General features: G+C 46.9%; 1 protein-coding gene across 2 annotated transcripts; it reads left to right on the top strand.

The window, feature by feature from the left end:
- The first annotated feature begins 12467 nt into the window (after nt 1–12467).
- MRFAP1 (Morf4 family associated protein 1) lies at nt 12468–14684 on the top strand. Of its 2 annotated transcripts, XM_025921408.2 has the most exons (3): nt 12468–12589; nt 12708–13141; nt 13648–14684. In XM_025921408.2, the coding sequence occupies exon 2, from the start codon at nt 12745–12747 to the stop codon at nt 13126–13128; it is 384 nt and encodes a 127-aa protein (XP_025777193.1). In that variant the 5' UTR covers nt 12468–12589; nt 12708–12744; the 3' UTR covers nt 13129–13141; nt 13648–14684. The 2 variants fall into 2 exon arrangements, with proteins under 2 accessions (XP_025777193.1, XP_086561625.1); XM_086705499.1 differs by lacking the exon at nt 12468–12589 and having other exon boundaries at nt 12596–13141.
- The last annotated feature ends 1528 nt before the right edge of the window (nt 14685–16212 follow it).

The following is a 16212-nucleotide window of genomic DNA, read 5'->3' on the forward strand; positions in this document are numbered from 1 at the left end:
ATAGGTGAATGTATGGATGGGTGGATGGGTGGATCGATGGGTGGATGGATGGATGGATGGATGGATGAACAGGTGAATGGGTAAATGGATGGATGGGTGGATGTGTGTTGATCTATGGGTAAATGGATAGATCGATAGGTGGATGGATTGGTAAATGGATGATGAATAATGGATAAAGGATGGATAGATGGATGGATGGATGGAAAGAATAAAGGAAGAAGGAAAGAAGGAAGCAAGGAAGGAAGGAAGAAGAAAGGAGGGATGGTTGATGGATGATGGATGCATGGATGGATGGATAGATGGATGGGTGGATGGATGCATGAGGGATGGGTGATGGTTTGTGGATGGTTGGATGGATGGTGGATGGGTGATGAATAGATGGATGGATGGATTGGTAATGGATGAGAGATGATGGATGAATGGATGTTTGATGAATGATTGGGTAGATGGATGATGATTAATGGATGCATGATGGATTAATGGATGTATTGGTTTATGGAATGGTAATTGTGTGAATGGATGAAAGGAAGAGGGGTTGATGGATGGATGAATGGATGATAGATGGATAGATGAATGGTGTATAGAATGATGGGTGGGTAGATGGATGGATGGATGATGGATGCATGAATGGGTGGATGGGTGGATGGATGATGGATGGAGGATGGATGGATGGATGGAGTATAGATTGATGGGTGGGTAGGTGGATGGATGGATGGGTGGATGGGTGGAAGGATGGATGGGTGGATGGGTAGATAGGTGGATGGGTTCATGGATGGATGATGATGGATGGATGGATGATGGATGTATAGATGGATAGATGGATAGATGGATAATGGATGGATGGATAGATGGATGGATGGATGGATGGATAATGGATGGATAGATGGATGATGGATGGATGAGGGATGGTTGGTTGGTGGATGGATGGATGGATGGATGGACAGATGGGTGGATATATGGATGGATGGATGGATGGATGGATGGATGGATGTGTGGGTGGATGGGTGAAGAGGATTCCCTCTAAAGGTCAAGTTTAGTGGAACCCAGTAAGAAAAAGAGCAGGCCCAGCAGATGGCCTCTGTGAGAAAGCTCTAGGCACTGAGTGCTGCAGACCATTGGGAATGAGGCCATGCATGGCCAGGACCACCTATAAATTACCCTCAAGGGAGGGCTGAAATGCAAGGGGCCCATGGTAGAGTAAGTTCTGGCAGGAGGGGGCAGCCAAGGGCCTGCATCATGGGGTCACAACAGAGTGAGTCAGGTGGGGCGTTGTGGAGGAATGCTGGATGGAAGCATCCTAGGGAAGCAGGGGGCTCAAAGGACAGACCACCCCTGCTTCCCCCGGTGGCTCCAGCTCTGCAAGGTGCCAGCCCTGCAAGGCACCAAGGTCACCATCCACCCAGAGGAAATTCGGACATTCTTCATCCACTTTCAAGAGCAGTGAGGCCTTGGCAGAGTCTGTGGCTCCAGGGACGTTCCCTCGGCCACTAGAGCTGGCCCCGCCTACCCTCCCGCCTGGGGGGTGTCCTCACACAAGCACACCCCTGCATTCTCGTGCACAAGTCAGTCAGGAAGCCCCACTAAAGGCAGAGGGAAACACCCACCATGACACCTAAGGCACCTGCCCTGCAGGCCCCACCCCCTCTCTTAACTGTGTTAAGCGCGGCCTACTGTGTTCCTAATGATGGGGTGTGGAGGCAGCATACGAGGGCAGGGGCCTCCGGAGCCCATGGGTTGCATGGGGGCCTGGTTTCCATTCGGGAAGGCTGCAGGAAGGTCACCCCCAAGCCAGGGCAGGGACTGTGGGAAGCTCAGACACCCCCGAGGCCTGAGCCCCGACAGGCTGGGGTGCTGAGAGCAGACGGCAGAATGTGCTCTATGTGTCTTTCCACTGTCACTTCGGGGCACCTGGGGGACCCTCTGTGGGCTGTGTCTGAAATGGCCCAGGTACAGGGTCTTGTGTCCCACTGTATCCACTGTAGGCTTCTCGAGGAGTCGCTTGTCTTGAAGTTGAAGTGTGGCCGAGAAGAGAGGCCGCTGGACACTGTCCTCTGGGAAATGAGGCACCTGAATTGTTGCTGACACCAGTTCCAGGACCGTGAAGGGTGGGGGAGAGGATGGCAAGGAGCACTTGTGAGTCTGGCTGAGTCCAAGGGGCGCCTCTGACCCTCACCTGCCCCGGCTAGAAGTAGGGCACAGAAGTGGGTTGCCCAAGCCAAGGATTCTGGAGTCACACCAAAGAGAAGACCACAAACTCCCGGCAGGGCTGCAGGTAGAGGGCTCCCGGCAGGGCTGCAGGGTGCAGGGGCACCCGGGGCATGGGAGATTTCAGGAGTGTGGGAGGCTCTCAGCACATACCTGACCAGGTCACTTCTAACAGGCCACCTCATCTGGACCCTGGAAGGAGCAGTCAGAGATGACCCACCTCACACCCTGACACTCTCAGGATCTGTTTCTAATAGAGATCCTTCCACAGAGCCTGGGGCCAGACAGGTGCTCCAGAACTCAGAACTCCTTAGATTTTCGGGATAAACAGCACATGTCCTGTGTCAAGGAACACCTAGCATTGGATCTGGGGCAACACCTGTGATTAAACGTTGCTATGGGCTGAATTGTGTCCACCCCAATATGTGTGTTCAAGTCCTAACCCCCCAGGACCTTAGAATATGGCTGTATTTGGAGGTGGGATATTTAAAAAGTTTATTAAAGTAAAATGAGGTCGTGTGGGTGGGCTCTAATCCAACCCTTATTTTATTTTTTTTAACTTTTTAAGTTCATTTATTTATTTCGAGAGAGAGAGAGCAAGCAGGAGAGGGGGGAAGAGAGAGAGAAAGAGAGAGAGAGAATCCCACGCAGGCTTCACAACTGTCAGTGCAGTTCCCAATGCGGGGCTCGATCCCATGAACGATGAGATCATGACCTCAGCCAAAACCAAGAGTCAGACATGTAACCGACTGAGCCACCCAGATGCCCCTAATTTTACCGGTATATTATAGTTAGACAGTATGGTTTATGTCTCGGTGTGGTAGATACGTGTAGAGATTTTTAGGCACCAAAAAGTTTTGGGAGATCCTAGCGAAATTTCTCAAAAATACCCAAGATCTGTGTTTTCAGGAGTAGATGGGACTAACAGATCATGGCCATTGTTCTTGAGCAGGTTGTGGCAGTGTTCATTGTGCACAACAGCTATGAATTGTAAGTAACCCAAAGATCCATCCACAGCAGCGTGGAAAAATAGAGAGTGCAGTGGGTCTCCAAGTGTGGCCCCAGGACCAATAATACCAGCATCACTTGGGAAGCTGTTAGAAACACAAATTATCAGGTCCTACCTTGGACCAAACAAATCAGAAACTCTAGAGTAGGCCCAACAATATGGGTTTTAACAAATTTTCAAGGTTATTGTGATGCATGCTCAAATTTGAGAACCACTGCCAAAGGGCAATCAAAATGAGTGAACTATATTTGCAGATGACATGATACTATACATAGGAAACCCTAAGGATTCTCCCAAAAAACTACTAGAACAGATCACTGAATTCAGTAAAGTTGCAGGACACAAAAATCAACGTTCAGAAATCTTGTTGCATTTCTATGAGCTAAAAACAAAGCAGCAGAAAGAGAACTTAAGAAAACAATCCCACTTACAATTATACCAAAAATAATAAAACACCCAGGAATAAGCTTAACCAAAGAAGTGAAAGACCTGTATTCTGAAAACTGCAAAACAATAATGAAAGAAATTGAAGACGACACAAAGAAATGGAAAGATGTTCCATGTTCATGGATTGGAAGAACAAATATCCTTAAAATGTCTATACTACCCAAAGCAATCTACACATTCCATTCAATCCCTATCAAAACGCCAACAGCATTTTTCAATGGACTAGAATGAACAATCCTAAAATTTGTATGGGACCGCAAAAGACCTCAAATAGCCAAAGCAATCTTGAAAGAGAAAAACAAAACTGGAGGCGGCACAATTCCAGACCTCAATTTATACCGCAAAGCTGTAGTGATCAAATCAGAATGATCCTGGCACAAAAATAAACATATAGATCAATACAACAGAATAGAAATCCCAGAAATAAACCCAAAATTATACAGTCAATTGGTATTTAACAAAGGAGGAAAGACTATGTCATGGGAAAAAGACAGCCTCTTCAACAAATAGTGTTGGGAAAACCAGATAGTCACATGCAAAAGAATGAAACTGGACCACTTTCTTATGCCATAGACAAAAATAAACTCAAAATGGATTAAGGACCTAAATATGAGACCTGAAACGACAAAAATCCTAGAGGAGAGCAGTGATTTCTCTGACTTCGGCTGTAGCAACATTTTTCTGGGTATGTCTTCTGAGGCAAGGGAAATAAAAGCAAAAATAATCTGTTGAGACTACACCAAAATAAAAAGCTTCTGCACAGCAAAGGAAACAATCAACAAACCAAAAGATAACCTACTGGATGGGAGAAGGTATTTGCAAATGACATACCTGATAAGGATTAGTATCCAAAAATATATAAAGAATTTATAAAACTCAACACCCAAGAAACAAATAATCCAATTTAAAAATGGGCAGAAGACATGAACAGACATTTCTGTAAGACCTACAGATGGCCAACAGACACATGAAAAGATGCTCAACATTACTTATCATCAGGGAAATGCAAATCAAAACTATGATGAGATATCACCTCACACCTGTCAGAATGGCTAAAAACAATACAAGAAACAACAGCGTTGGCAAGGATGCGGAGAAAGGGAAACCCTCTCGCACCGTTGGTGGGAATGCACACTGGTGCAGCCATGCTGGAGAACAGTGTAGAAATTCCTCACATCGTTAAAAATAGAACTCTATGACCCAGCCATCACACTACCGGGTATTTATCTAAAAACTACAAAATCACTAATTCAAAGGGATACATGCACCCCGATGTTTATTGCAGCATTATTCATTATTTACAATAGCCAAATGACGGAAGCAGCCTAAGTGTCCATCAATAGATGAGTGGATAAAGAAGATGTCACACACACACACACACACACACACACACACACACACAGTGGAATAGTACTTAGCCATAAAAAAAGAATGAAGTCTTGCCAGTTACAATGACATGAATGGAGCTAGAGAGTATTATGCTAAGCAAAATTAGTCAGGCAGAGAAAGGCACATATGATTTCACTCATATGTGGAATTTAAGAAAACTAACAAAGGAAAAAGAGAGAGAGAGAGAAACCAAGAAACAGACTCTGGTTACCAGAGGGGAGGTGGGTGAGGCGATGGGTGAAATAGGTGATGCAGATCAAGAATGAGCACTTGATGATGTATAGAACTGTTGACTCACGATACTGTGCACTTGAAACCAATATCACACTGAATGTTAACTATATTGGAATTAAAATGTTAAACTTAATCGGGGCGCCTGGGTGGCTCAGTCGGTTGAGCGTCCAACTTCGGCTCAGGTCATGATCTCGAGGTCCGTGGGTTCAAGCCCCACGTCGGGCTCTGTGCTGACAGCTCGGAGTCTGGAGCCTGGTTCTGATTCTGTATCTCCCTCTCTCTCTCCCCTCCCCTACTCATGTTCTGTCTCTCCCTCTCTCAAGAAGAAATAAGCATTAAAAAAAGAAGAAGAAAATTTAAAAACTTAATTAAAAACTGAGTGAACTATACCTACTTGTATCAGCACAGATGAGACTCACATATATAAAATATTGAGTTAAAAAATCAAGAGACAGGGGCGCCTGGGTGGCTCAGTCGGTTAAGCAACTGACTTCCGCTCAGGTCATGATCTCACAGTTCATGGATTCGAGCCCCGCATTGGGCTCTGTGCTGACAGCTCGGAGCCTGGAGCCTGCTTCGGATTCCGTGTCTCCCTCTCTCTCTGCCCCTCCCCCGCTCACATTCTGTCTCTCTGTCTCTCTCTCTGTCTCTCTGTCTCTCTCTGTCTCAAAAATAAACATTTAAAAAATAACAAAAAATTTAAAAATTAAAAACAAAATATGCTGAGGAGAGGCTCCCATTGGCCAAAGCTGGGGTCATTTCATCACTAAAAAGAACAGGGACTGGGACACCTGAGTGGCTCAGTCAGTTAAACTTCCAACTTCAGCTCAGGTCATGATCTCACGATTCGTGGATTTGAGCCCCGCATCGGGCGCTGTGCTGACAGCTCAGAGCCTGGAGCCCTCTTCGGATTCCGTGTCTCTCTCACTCTGCCCCTCCCTCGCTTGTGCTCTGTCTCTCTCTCTCTCTTTCTCTCTCTCTCTCTCTCTCTCCCTCTTAAAATAAACATAATAAAAATAAAATTTTAAAAATAATAATAAATAAAATAAAACTATACATTATGGTAAGTATATATGTTATACATAATATTATACACATAATATGTTATATGTATTTCTTACATAAATATATAGTACATATATACATATACTGTTATGTTTACAGACACTATTCAAACGTTAACAAGAGAAAATACAAAAACGTGAAAAATAGAAATGTAAAAATGAAAAACAAAAATCCAAATTCACACTTTACCTGTAACAGCTCCCCTTACACAACCCAGATCGCACAGCCCTAAGTCAAGGCGGCATGCACAACATGGGGAGGTTGTGGGTTGCGGCAGAGATGGTCCGCTCTACGGGAGCCCCTTCTCCCCATCCGGGCCGTAAACCAGGGTCAGCTGGGAAGTGGTCCACAAGCAGAGACCACGCTTCCCAGCTTCTGTCACATCCCAAGGCAGCATCGGAATCCTCGGCAAGGTAACGAGGGAAATACCATTCCAAACACGCCAGCGGGGCATGTGAGCAAGAGCCCCCTGGGCCTTCCGGCCCGTCCCAGCCAGCCACACCGTGCAGCCGAGAGCGTGACTCCAGCCACTCTGCATGAAATGGTAGAAGCGACCAGACAGCCCTGCCCAAAGGTCCGAACCACTGTGACGGGTGAGTGTGAGGGTCCTAAGCCATTAGTTTGGGGTTGTTTCGAACACAGCCACAGAACGGAAAGATATCACTTCTTTGTAAGTCACACTTTTAGGGGCAGCTGGGTGGCCAAGTCGGTTAAGCGTCCGACTCTTGGTTCCAGCTCAGGTCATGATCTCACAGTTCCGTGAGTTCGAGCCCCGCGACGGGCTCTGCGTGGACAGTGAGGAGCCTGCTTGGGATTCTCTGTCTCCCCAATTCTCTGCCCCTCCCCCACTCTCTCTCTCTCTCTCTCTCTCTCTCTCTCTCTCTCTCTCAAAAACAAATAAATATTTAAAGAATCAGGGGCGCCTGGGTGGCACAGTCGGTTAAGCGTCCGACTTCAGCCAGGTCACGATCTCGCAGTCCGGGAGTTCGAGCCCCGCGTCGGGCTCTGGGCTGATGGCTGGGAGCCTGGAGCCTGTTTCCGATTCTGTGTCTCCCTCTCTCTCTGCCCCTCGCCCGTTCATGCTCTGTCTCTCTCTGTCCCAAAAATAAAATAAAAACGTTGAAAAAAATAAATTAATTAATTAAAAAAATAAAAAATCATACTCCTATCATTACATAACATTCCTTTTTTTTTCTTTCTTTCTGTTTCATGCCTTTGACCTTAAATTCTGCTTTATTCCTTCATTTGTATAGTTTCATTGTGACTTCATCCTGATCGCAAATAGCACATACCTGGCTTTTAGATTTCACCTCCAACTGCCAATTTCTCTTTTATAAACAGTTAGGGTTGTTAAAAGAGAGACGACGGGCCCAGGGCGGAGTCACTTGTGCTAAGCCCACATCGCCAAGTGGAGAAACTTAATTAGTTTCGGCTTCTCCCAGCTGTGGAATCTCAATCCAGTCAACCTGGAATCTCCTGGTCCGCACCAGCGAGGCCATCTGCCTGATAGGTCCCTGCCGTCCCCTAAAGGAAGGTGACCTTGACCCTAAACAGCCCACTCTGCTAGTAACTTCCTTGTCTGGCCCCCTTCTGCCTCCAAAAATCCTTCATTTTGCACGACTCAGCTCCTTGCTGCCCGTTGGGATGCTGCCTGACTCATGAATCATCCAATAAAGCCTGTAAGAGCTTCAACATGTACTCAGCTGGATTTCATTTTTAACGGATTGCTTGTGGGCTGGACTTTATTTCTTCTCTCTTCCATTTGTAACTTATGGTTTTCCTTTCCAGTTGGTCAAGCTTCTGTTTTATTCTCTCTAGTCTTTTCGTTTTCGTCAGTAGTTACTTCCTGGGATTTTTTTTTGCCCTAATAATCATGAATAAATCCGTATTTCTTTCTTGGAGATATCAAAATAATCGTTATACTTCGCCATCACCCAGAGGGCTTTGTCACCTGTGCTCTGTCCTCTTTCTCTCAAACAAGATAAAGCCTGTGAACCACGTTAACATCCCCACTCTCCCCATCCGTTTCTGACGACCTCAGGCTTCAGTTCAGGTCTCGAAGAAGGCGGTCTGTGCTCCTGTGGGCCAGCAGGGCGTGAGTGACAAAGAGGGAGGAGCCCTGTCAGTCTCAAAGTCCTTAGAGGCAGACACCAGCCAGGGTCACCATCTCCCTTAATGCCCCAGGAGGGGTGCAGCTCCAGTGTCCTGAGAGTCCTACTGTCCTTCTGACTTCTCAGCCAAGCATGAGATGGGATGCGAGAGCAGGAAAGGTAGGATGCAGGGAGGCCATCTGCTTCTGGAGTTTTGGTGGATAAGACATTGTAAAATGCTCTTCTGCTGCACCCAGAGGCTGCACAGATTAGAACAAACTTGCCTTTCAAGGCATTCCTGAGCTTGCAAGAATGTAAGAGAAATCCCCAAAGGTGGCCAGAAGAGGGGTGAATAATAAAACCAAATGCACGAGCAAAGAGCAAATCCAGACCTACCAAGAGCAGAAATATGGGGGATGAGAAACTATGTCCGGGAGGGGTTGAACCAAACATGCCATTGAAAATCTTCCAACTCGTGCAAAGCTACCAGTTTGTGTATCCTGATTATAGGTGGAAAGAGTTAATAAAAATATAAATACAAATTTGGAGAAAGAATTCTGCAAATTTGCAATTATGGGATTGCTCTCAACTATCTGGAGGCTTGTGCCCAACAGACACAACCACAAATCTCTGCTGGAGTAGTTCTCTGAGCCAAACCTGTTAGGATTCTCCCAAATTAAGTTCAGTCAGGGGCATCTGGGTGGCTCAGTCAGTTGGGTGTCCGACTTTGGCTCAGGCCATGATCTCACGGTTCCTGAGTTCGAGCCCTGCATCAGGCTCACTGCTGTCAGCACAGAGCCTGCCTTAGATCCTCTGTTCCCCCACCTCAAAAATAAATAAATCTAAAAAAAATGTATGTTATACACATACATGGAAACAAAACACCATGAATGAGTCACAGAAACCAAAAGCAACTCATATTGGAATTATCAAATGAAAAATATAAAATGACTTTTTGTGAACTATTTCAAGAAAGGGAAGGTGACTGAAGAAACAAAAGACTATCAAAATTAGCCAGGCAATGTTCACAACATCCCTGGACTCTACCCACTATACGCCAGCTGTGACAGTGACAGCCAAAAATGTCTCCAGGCGATGCCAATTTGTTCCTGGGGGACAAACCACCTGCACTTGAGAACAGCCTGTTCTGGAGCAAGGTACAGGATCAGATACTACAGAAACAGATCACTGACCAAGCGGCAAAACACAACATTGACATTTTGAACTAATATGGGATTTTGTCAAATCTAAAAAGCCGTCAATCTTAAGATTTAGCCTTCTTTCAGGTAATGCTAAGAATGAGAATACCCTACAATTAAAGTGTGAATCATTTTTTTTAAATCACAGAAAATTAAAGATGCAGCACAATTTCGGAGAATTTAAATGTGAAAACAGGTTGCAGGGACAATCTGTGAAAAATATTACTTTAATAAAACAAAAGAGGAAGAAAAAATTAGCCAGGCAGACGCGGGGCGGGGCGGGGCGGGGGGGGGGGGCGGGAACCTTTCTGAAACTTCAATTGCTACGAATAATATGAGTCTAATCTCTGTGCACCGAATAAGATATCTGCATATGTATGTTACATGTGCAAAAAAGTGACAGAAGTGAATAAATCCATCGATATAATGAGATAATTGGTAGGTGAAGCAGACAAGTTAATGAGGTTATAGGAAATTGAAAAATGCTATTAATGTCTCTTTTCATTCGTTTAGCAAATGATCAAAGACCTTAAGGAGAGAGCGGAAGCTCATGTTGATACCCGAAAGAGCCCTGTTAACCTTGAAAATAAAAACGGCCAGTTATTTTACCAGCAAAAGACGGGTTTTTTCGGGACTAGCAGAGAATTGCAACCAGCACAACCAACCAGTGGCAAAAGCATAGGTGAGCGTGCACAACAAACGAGAGGAACCCTCTTTTAGAGGAAAGGGGAACTTAGGTGGGCTGTTGTAAACACAAAGTCCATTGGAGTAAACTGGGAGTTTGAAGTGTAGCGGCTTCTCATTGGCTGGACTGTTGCTAGGGCGAAGTAAGCCCCTCTTCCCTGCTAAGGATCGTAAAGCAGCGGCCAAAGTAGAATCCACCTGCAAGGTGCCTTGTGTCCCTTCCCGTTGAATTTGCTATTAACAAAGAGGGCGTGGGGCGCCTGGGTAGCTCAGCCGGTTAAGCATCTGACTTTGGCTCAGGTCATGATCTCGCGATCGTGAGTTCCATCAGGTCTTGATCTCGTGGTCTGTGAGTTCGAGCCCCGCGTGGGGCTCTGTGCTGACAGCTCCGAGCCTGGAGCCTGGAGCCTGCTTCTGTTTCTGTGTCTCCCTCTCTCCCTCTCTCTCTCTCTCTCTCTCTCTCTGCCCATCCCCCATTCGCGCTCTCTCTCTCTCTGACTTTCAAAATAAGTGAATAAATGTTAAAAAACAAAGAAACATACATCTGTGTGCAAGTTTTTGTGTGGATGCCAGTTTCCCAGTCATTTGGATAAACACCAAGGAGCACAATTGCTGGACTGTATGGGAAGAATATGCTTAGTTTTGTAAGAAACGGCCAAACGGTCTTTCACCGCAACCGTGCACCATTTTGCATTCGCCCAGGCGATGAATGAGAGCTCCCGCCGGTCCACATCCTCAGTAGCATTTGGGGTTGTCAGTTTTCTGGATTTGGGCCCTTTTAACAAGGCCGTAATGGCATCTCATTGTAGTCTGAGCCATTTATTTTTATTCATACAAAAAACTTACGAGCTAGCTGCCCCCGATATATTAAGGAAGCCCAAAAGTTGGATTTTTAGTAGAGCAACGGTAACCGCTTTTTTTTAAAAACCCAGATTTTTTGTTTTGACACAGCTGAAGAATGGAACCGGCCAACAAGGCGAAGGGCAGCGTAGACATCAAGTTTATTAGGGAGAGAATGAAACAAAAGAAAAAGCCTCCTGTTACCGGGACGGGCTCCTTAAGGAGGAGGCCTCAGAGAAGGAGGCTTATATCAGTTAGTGGCCCGTCCTTTTGAGGCGGAGGAACCCTGCAGTTGCTGCACCAGGATACGGTTCCGGTTCCAGGTGGTTCGTTCCAGGGAGTGGGTATTTCAGAAGGTCCAGTACTTTCTGCTTCCTTGTGTTAACAACTTGTTGTTAGCCCTATCTACCCAAGGTCAACCGGTCTCCTGTCTCACAACCAAAATATAAACAACCTGAGAAAAGTCTAAAATGTAAGGACTTTACATGTGTTTATGCTTGGTATTTACAAGACATTTTTGTGACTGCTTTATCTTTTCATTTTTAACTCTGCCATCTTCAAAACTAGGATTTGTGTCCATTTAACGGACAGGAAAACAGAAGTCCAAAGCGAGGCACTTGTGCAAGCTGGATTCCTGACATTTTTACCGCTGTTCTGTGACTGGGTCAACGGGCTAGGAAATTAACTCATCTTTGCTGAAAATTCTGTTTAAAGTTTGCTAATGTGTGCCGAGCTCTGCCCAGGGCTTCAGGGACACAGAGCTGAACAAGAAGACACCCCCAACCCTATGACGCCCCCACACACGGGGCCTTCAACTGGTAAGGTGTTCGGGCTCAACAAAACCTTCTTCACATCCACCGAGCTTTGGGTCCCCTGGGACCTCAGGATGAACCACACTAGGCCTTGGACTCTAGAGTTGGGGGACTGAGGAGTGGGGGGCTCCTCGTGGTGAAGAGACACCCAGACATTTCTGACTGCAATCCCGGAAGAACGGAAAACTACACTTAAAGACAGCTGCCAGGGGTCCGACTGCCCTACTAAAGAGGAGGGGGCTACCACAGTCTGGGGATGTTCGTTTAGTGTAGGAAGATCGCGTTTATAACTTAAAAATACACAAATCAGCGCTCACGGAGGCCGCCAACAAGAGGGCGCCCCGGGAAGGGCTCACCCCAAAACGAGGGGTGCGGAGGGGCGCAGCACAGAGCGGGAAGGGGGAAGGGGCGATGAGGCGGGGCGCGAGTACGTACGTGCGCGCTCGCAGCCGCGGTGGGGCGGTTGCCCCGCCCCCCATTGACGTGCGCGCGGCCGCACCTCGGTCGACGGGAGGCGTGGCCGTAAAGAGGCACGGCCGTGTCGCGAAAGGGGCCGCAACGCTCAGGGCGCTGGTTGACGGCTGGGACTCCATTTTGTTCGCGGCTTCTCTGCTCGTAAGTCGCTTGTTTCCGTGGCTTGTGCGAGGCGAAAAGTTTTAAAAGGGTAAAAGTTGTAAAGAATATTCTGGAACTCTGTTGGTAAGCCTAGCGAGTCTCCATTTTCTCTCCGCAGCAGACGTCGATACCGCGGTTCCGGAGAGGCGGGGAGGATGCGGCCCTTGGACGTCGTCGAGCTGGCAGAGCCGGAGGAGGTGGAGGTGCTGGAGCCCGAGGAGGATTTCGAGCAGTTCCTGCTGCCCGTCATCAACGAGATGCGGGAGGACATCGCGGCGCTGACCCGGGAGCACGGCCGGGCGTACATGCGGAACCGGAGCAAGCTGTGGGAGATGGACAATATGCTCATCCAAATCAAAACGCAGGTGGAGGCCTCGGAGGAGAGCGCCCTGAACCATCTTCAGAATCCCGACGATGGAGTCGAGGGCAGAGGGACCAAACGGTGCGAGAAGGCGGAGGAGAAGGCCAAGGAGATCGCGAAGATGGCAGAGATGTTGGTGGAGCTGGTCCGGCGGATAGAGAGAAGCGAATCGTCGTGAAGGAGGGCGGGCGGTAAGGCCGGGGGCCGGCGGGGCCCCATGCGGGTCCTGGTGGTTGCCAGACCCTTGGTTAATCTCCGACGAGACGTGTTTAATAAGGGTCCACGTGGGGTGGAAGTTGGAGGCAGGAGAAATACAGGCGTGCTCGATTTTTACCCCGGGTGTGCGTAGCAATCTGTTAAAAATCCTCTACGCTGCTGATTTGGGAAAGCCAGGTTTGGGAGTGTTGGGTTGAAACCCAAAGGCCCGGTCGGTAGGGTGATTGCAGAACCGTGATCGTACAGGCCTTTAAGGAGACAAAGTCACAACAGGGGCCGTTGAGCAAGGGGGAATAGAAAGCGGATTATCCGAGGGAAGGGCTCTTACTGGACGAGTTCAGGTTTTGCTAGAAGACTGGAATGGGTCAGGGGGCCTGGAGAAGAGCTGGCGTCCTGCACGGTTAAAGGTGTGCCGGGCTTTGGTTTGTTTTTCCTTCAGTTCATCACTTCTTAATGATGACTTTCTCCGATTGCGCTTTAGGTTAACAGCCAATGGATTCTGGTCAACTGATGGAGATTGGCTGACATCGTTGAGAAGCTGAAACCAGAGAGCCTTTTGTTTTCTCTCTCTCTCTCTCTTCCCCCCCCCCCCCCTTGTCTACACTCTGTCCTCACTTACACTACGTTTCCGCAATGGTCTGTGGTTGATGACCTCAATATAAGTTTTGACTGTTCGATGTTTTTGTTTGGGAAGGTAACTTTTATTTGGAAAATGCTCTCACACGAGAATTAGGGCCTAGATTGTAAGCTTTTGCAGCAGTCACGTTTGTTCCTGGGCTTTGGTTATTTCTAAATTTTGAGGCGCTTTGCTCTTTCTTGTGTGACTTGAAAGCTCCCTGGGACTTTGAGTCTGTGTCACATGAGACGCAAGAGTTGGAGTTTTCCAGCTCTGGAGGTGCCCAAGGCGCTGGGTTACTTCTAGAAGAGTACTTCCTGCGGTAACTGCTAAAGAAGCTGAAGAAGGGACCAGACTTGGACTTGGAATGTGAATGGGGCTGATCTGGCTAGGACTTGATGAATCAGAAGAAGGGGTGGAGGAGGGTAGTGTCTGTATTTTGGGACTTTAATTTCTGTGTGAGACCAAAGGAGAAGAGATGTATTTTGTTCGAAATTTACATTTTGTATGGTACACTATCTGATGTAACTTGTCTGGTCAGTTTGTTTGGACAACCCAACTCAGCTTTATTTGACATGGAACCTAGAATAGGAGACAAGATCTTGGTATTCTGTACAAGATGATGTGATACCCTGATGCATCTCGGGGATTCTGGGCATAAAATGAAAGAGATACTCGCAAAGGCTCTTGAGGGGCAGGGAAAGGAAAGGAGGACTGTCTGCATTGGACCCTAAACTGGACAGGGACTAGGTATTTTTAAAGTTCATAAGTTGTCCTGCTCTAAGTTCATTTGAGTAGCAGACCTGACAAGCATTTGAGGTCAAAACCCTACCATGTGTAATAAAAAGAAAAAAAAAAATGACCATGTTAATAAAAGTATTCATTTGCTTGAAAAGACAAAAGACCTAAAAAAATTATTGACTAAATTTTTTTTCTCTCAAAATGAAATCTTTTCCTTTGTCATCATTGCCAATTGGAGAATGAGTGTCCTAAGCCTCTGATCGTGGGGAAGATTTAGCTCCGCCTGCTACTATAGGAACTGGTCAGGGGAAGGACAATCTCGGTTCTTAGTGCAGGAAAGAACCCCTTAAAATCCTGTCGCCCCCGAGGCTCTCTTCAGACAGCCAGGCCAGAGTACTTTGACTCTTCTAACCTAGAAGATCGGCACATAATTGTACTCTAGTCCTTGCATTAGCAATATTAAGGGAAGCCGCAATTAGAGTGGTGTGGTGGGCCACACACACCCCTCCCAGACCCTTCAGCCGTGAAGGGCTTGCTCACCAGCCGCCGGAAGTGCTGCCGACAGCCTTCAGCTGGTCAGTCCTTTTGAGAAGTTCCTCTGCTTAAGAGCTGCCCTAGCCAAGACCAGGCCCCATTTCCTGGGCGGCCCATGTCCATTGACTGATGGGCTGGGGGTCCAAGGGCTCTTTCCCTCTCGCTGCAAGTTGGGACAACTTGGAAGGGCGTCTCTATCAGCTCCCTGGGGGTCTGCTGAGGCTTTTGCTGGGTCTGCCTCATTGCCCCACTTCTCTGCCTCATCTTACTGGACCTTCCCTTCCACGGGAATGAATCCCTAATAAATTTAACCCGCGATGTAATTTTCATCTTGGAGTCCGCTTCCTCGGAAGCCCAACGGATAAATGTAAAACCGCGGCAAACCTTGTGTCAAAAGCTACATACCATGCCTCTGGACGCGTTAAGAAGCATTTCAAAGCAAATAACTGGTGAACGTGGCCTGGAAAGAGGAATACAGCTCTGAGGATGCGAGAATGAGAGACCTCTCAGGCACAGGGAGCGGTGTGAAAAAAATGGCGGAAGTTCCAGATTTTCTATATAGGTTTTAACAGAAGTGGGTAGGATGGAATTATGAACCGAGAAGCAACCACCACCAAAAAAATTTGCGAAAACTAGGAAATTAATATTGGTATGATACAACTAACTAGATTCCAGACTTTTCTGATTTTACCAGTTTCCAGTAATGCCTCTTCCTGTCTCCGGGTGCCACATTGCGTTTGGTTAATTTTAAAACAAGTAGTACAATGGCACAAAATTCAAAAGATAAAAAAAGTGGACCCATTCCCCCCATCTTCCCGAGGAAGGCAACGGTTTACCAGTGTCTTGTGTACCTTTCCAAATTATGCATGTTTAGGCATATGCATAATTCTCCCCAACCTTGGGGGGTTTTTGCGTTTGTTTTTGTTTTTACATAGATGGCAGTACACTGTGTAACCTGCAAATGTCCTTTGTGTGTTTTTTCCACCTGAAGCTCTGGTTTGAAAATCTTAGCCTATCTAAACATCTAGACGTGCATTCTCTTTTTCAGCAGCTACATGGTGGTGTTTATCGTCCTACGAATTGCGAAGTAATCAGAGACGATTCTTAGAGGTTTGCAAACTTTACTCCTAAATTACTTTCAGTAACTGCTTACTT

The sequence above is a fragment of the Puma concolor genome, chromosome B1 (assembly GCF_028749965.1).
Source record: "Puma concolor isolate L17-30 chromosome B1, mPumCon1.1.hap2, whole genome shotgun sequence".
Classification (NCBI taxonomy): domain Eukaryota; kingdom Metazoa; phylum Chordata; class Mammalia; order Carnivora; family Felidae; genus Puma; species Puma concolor.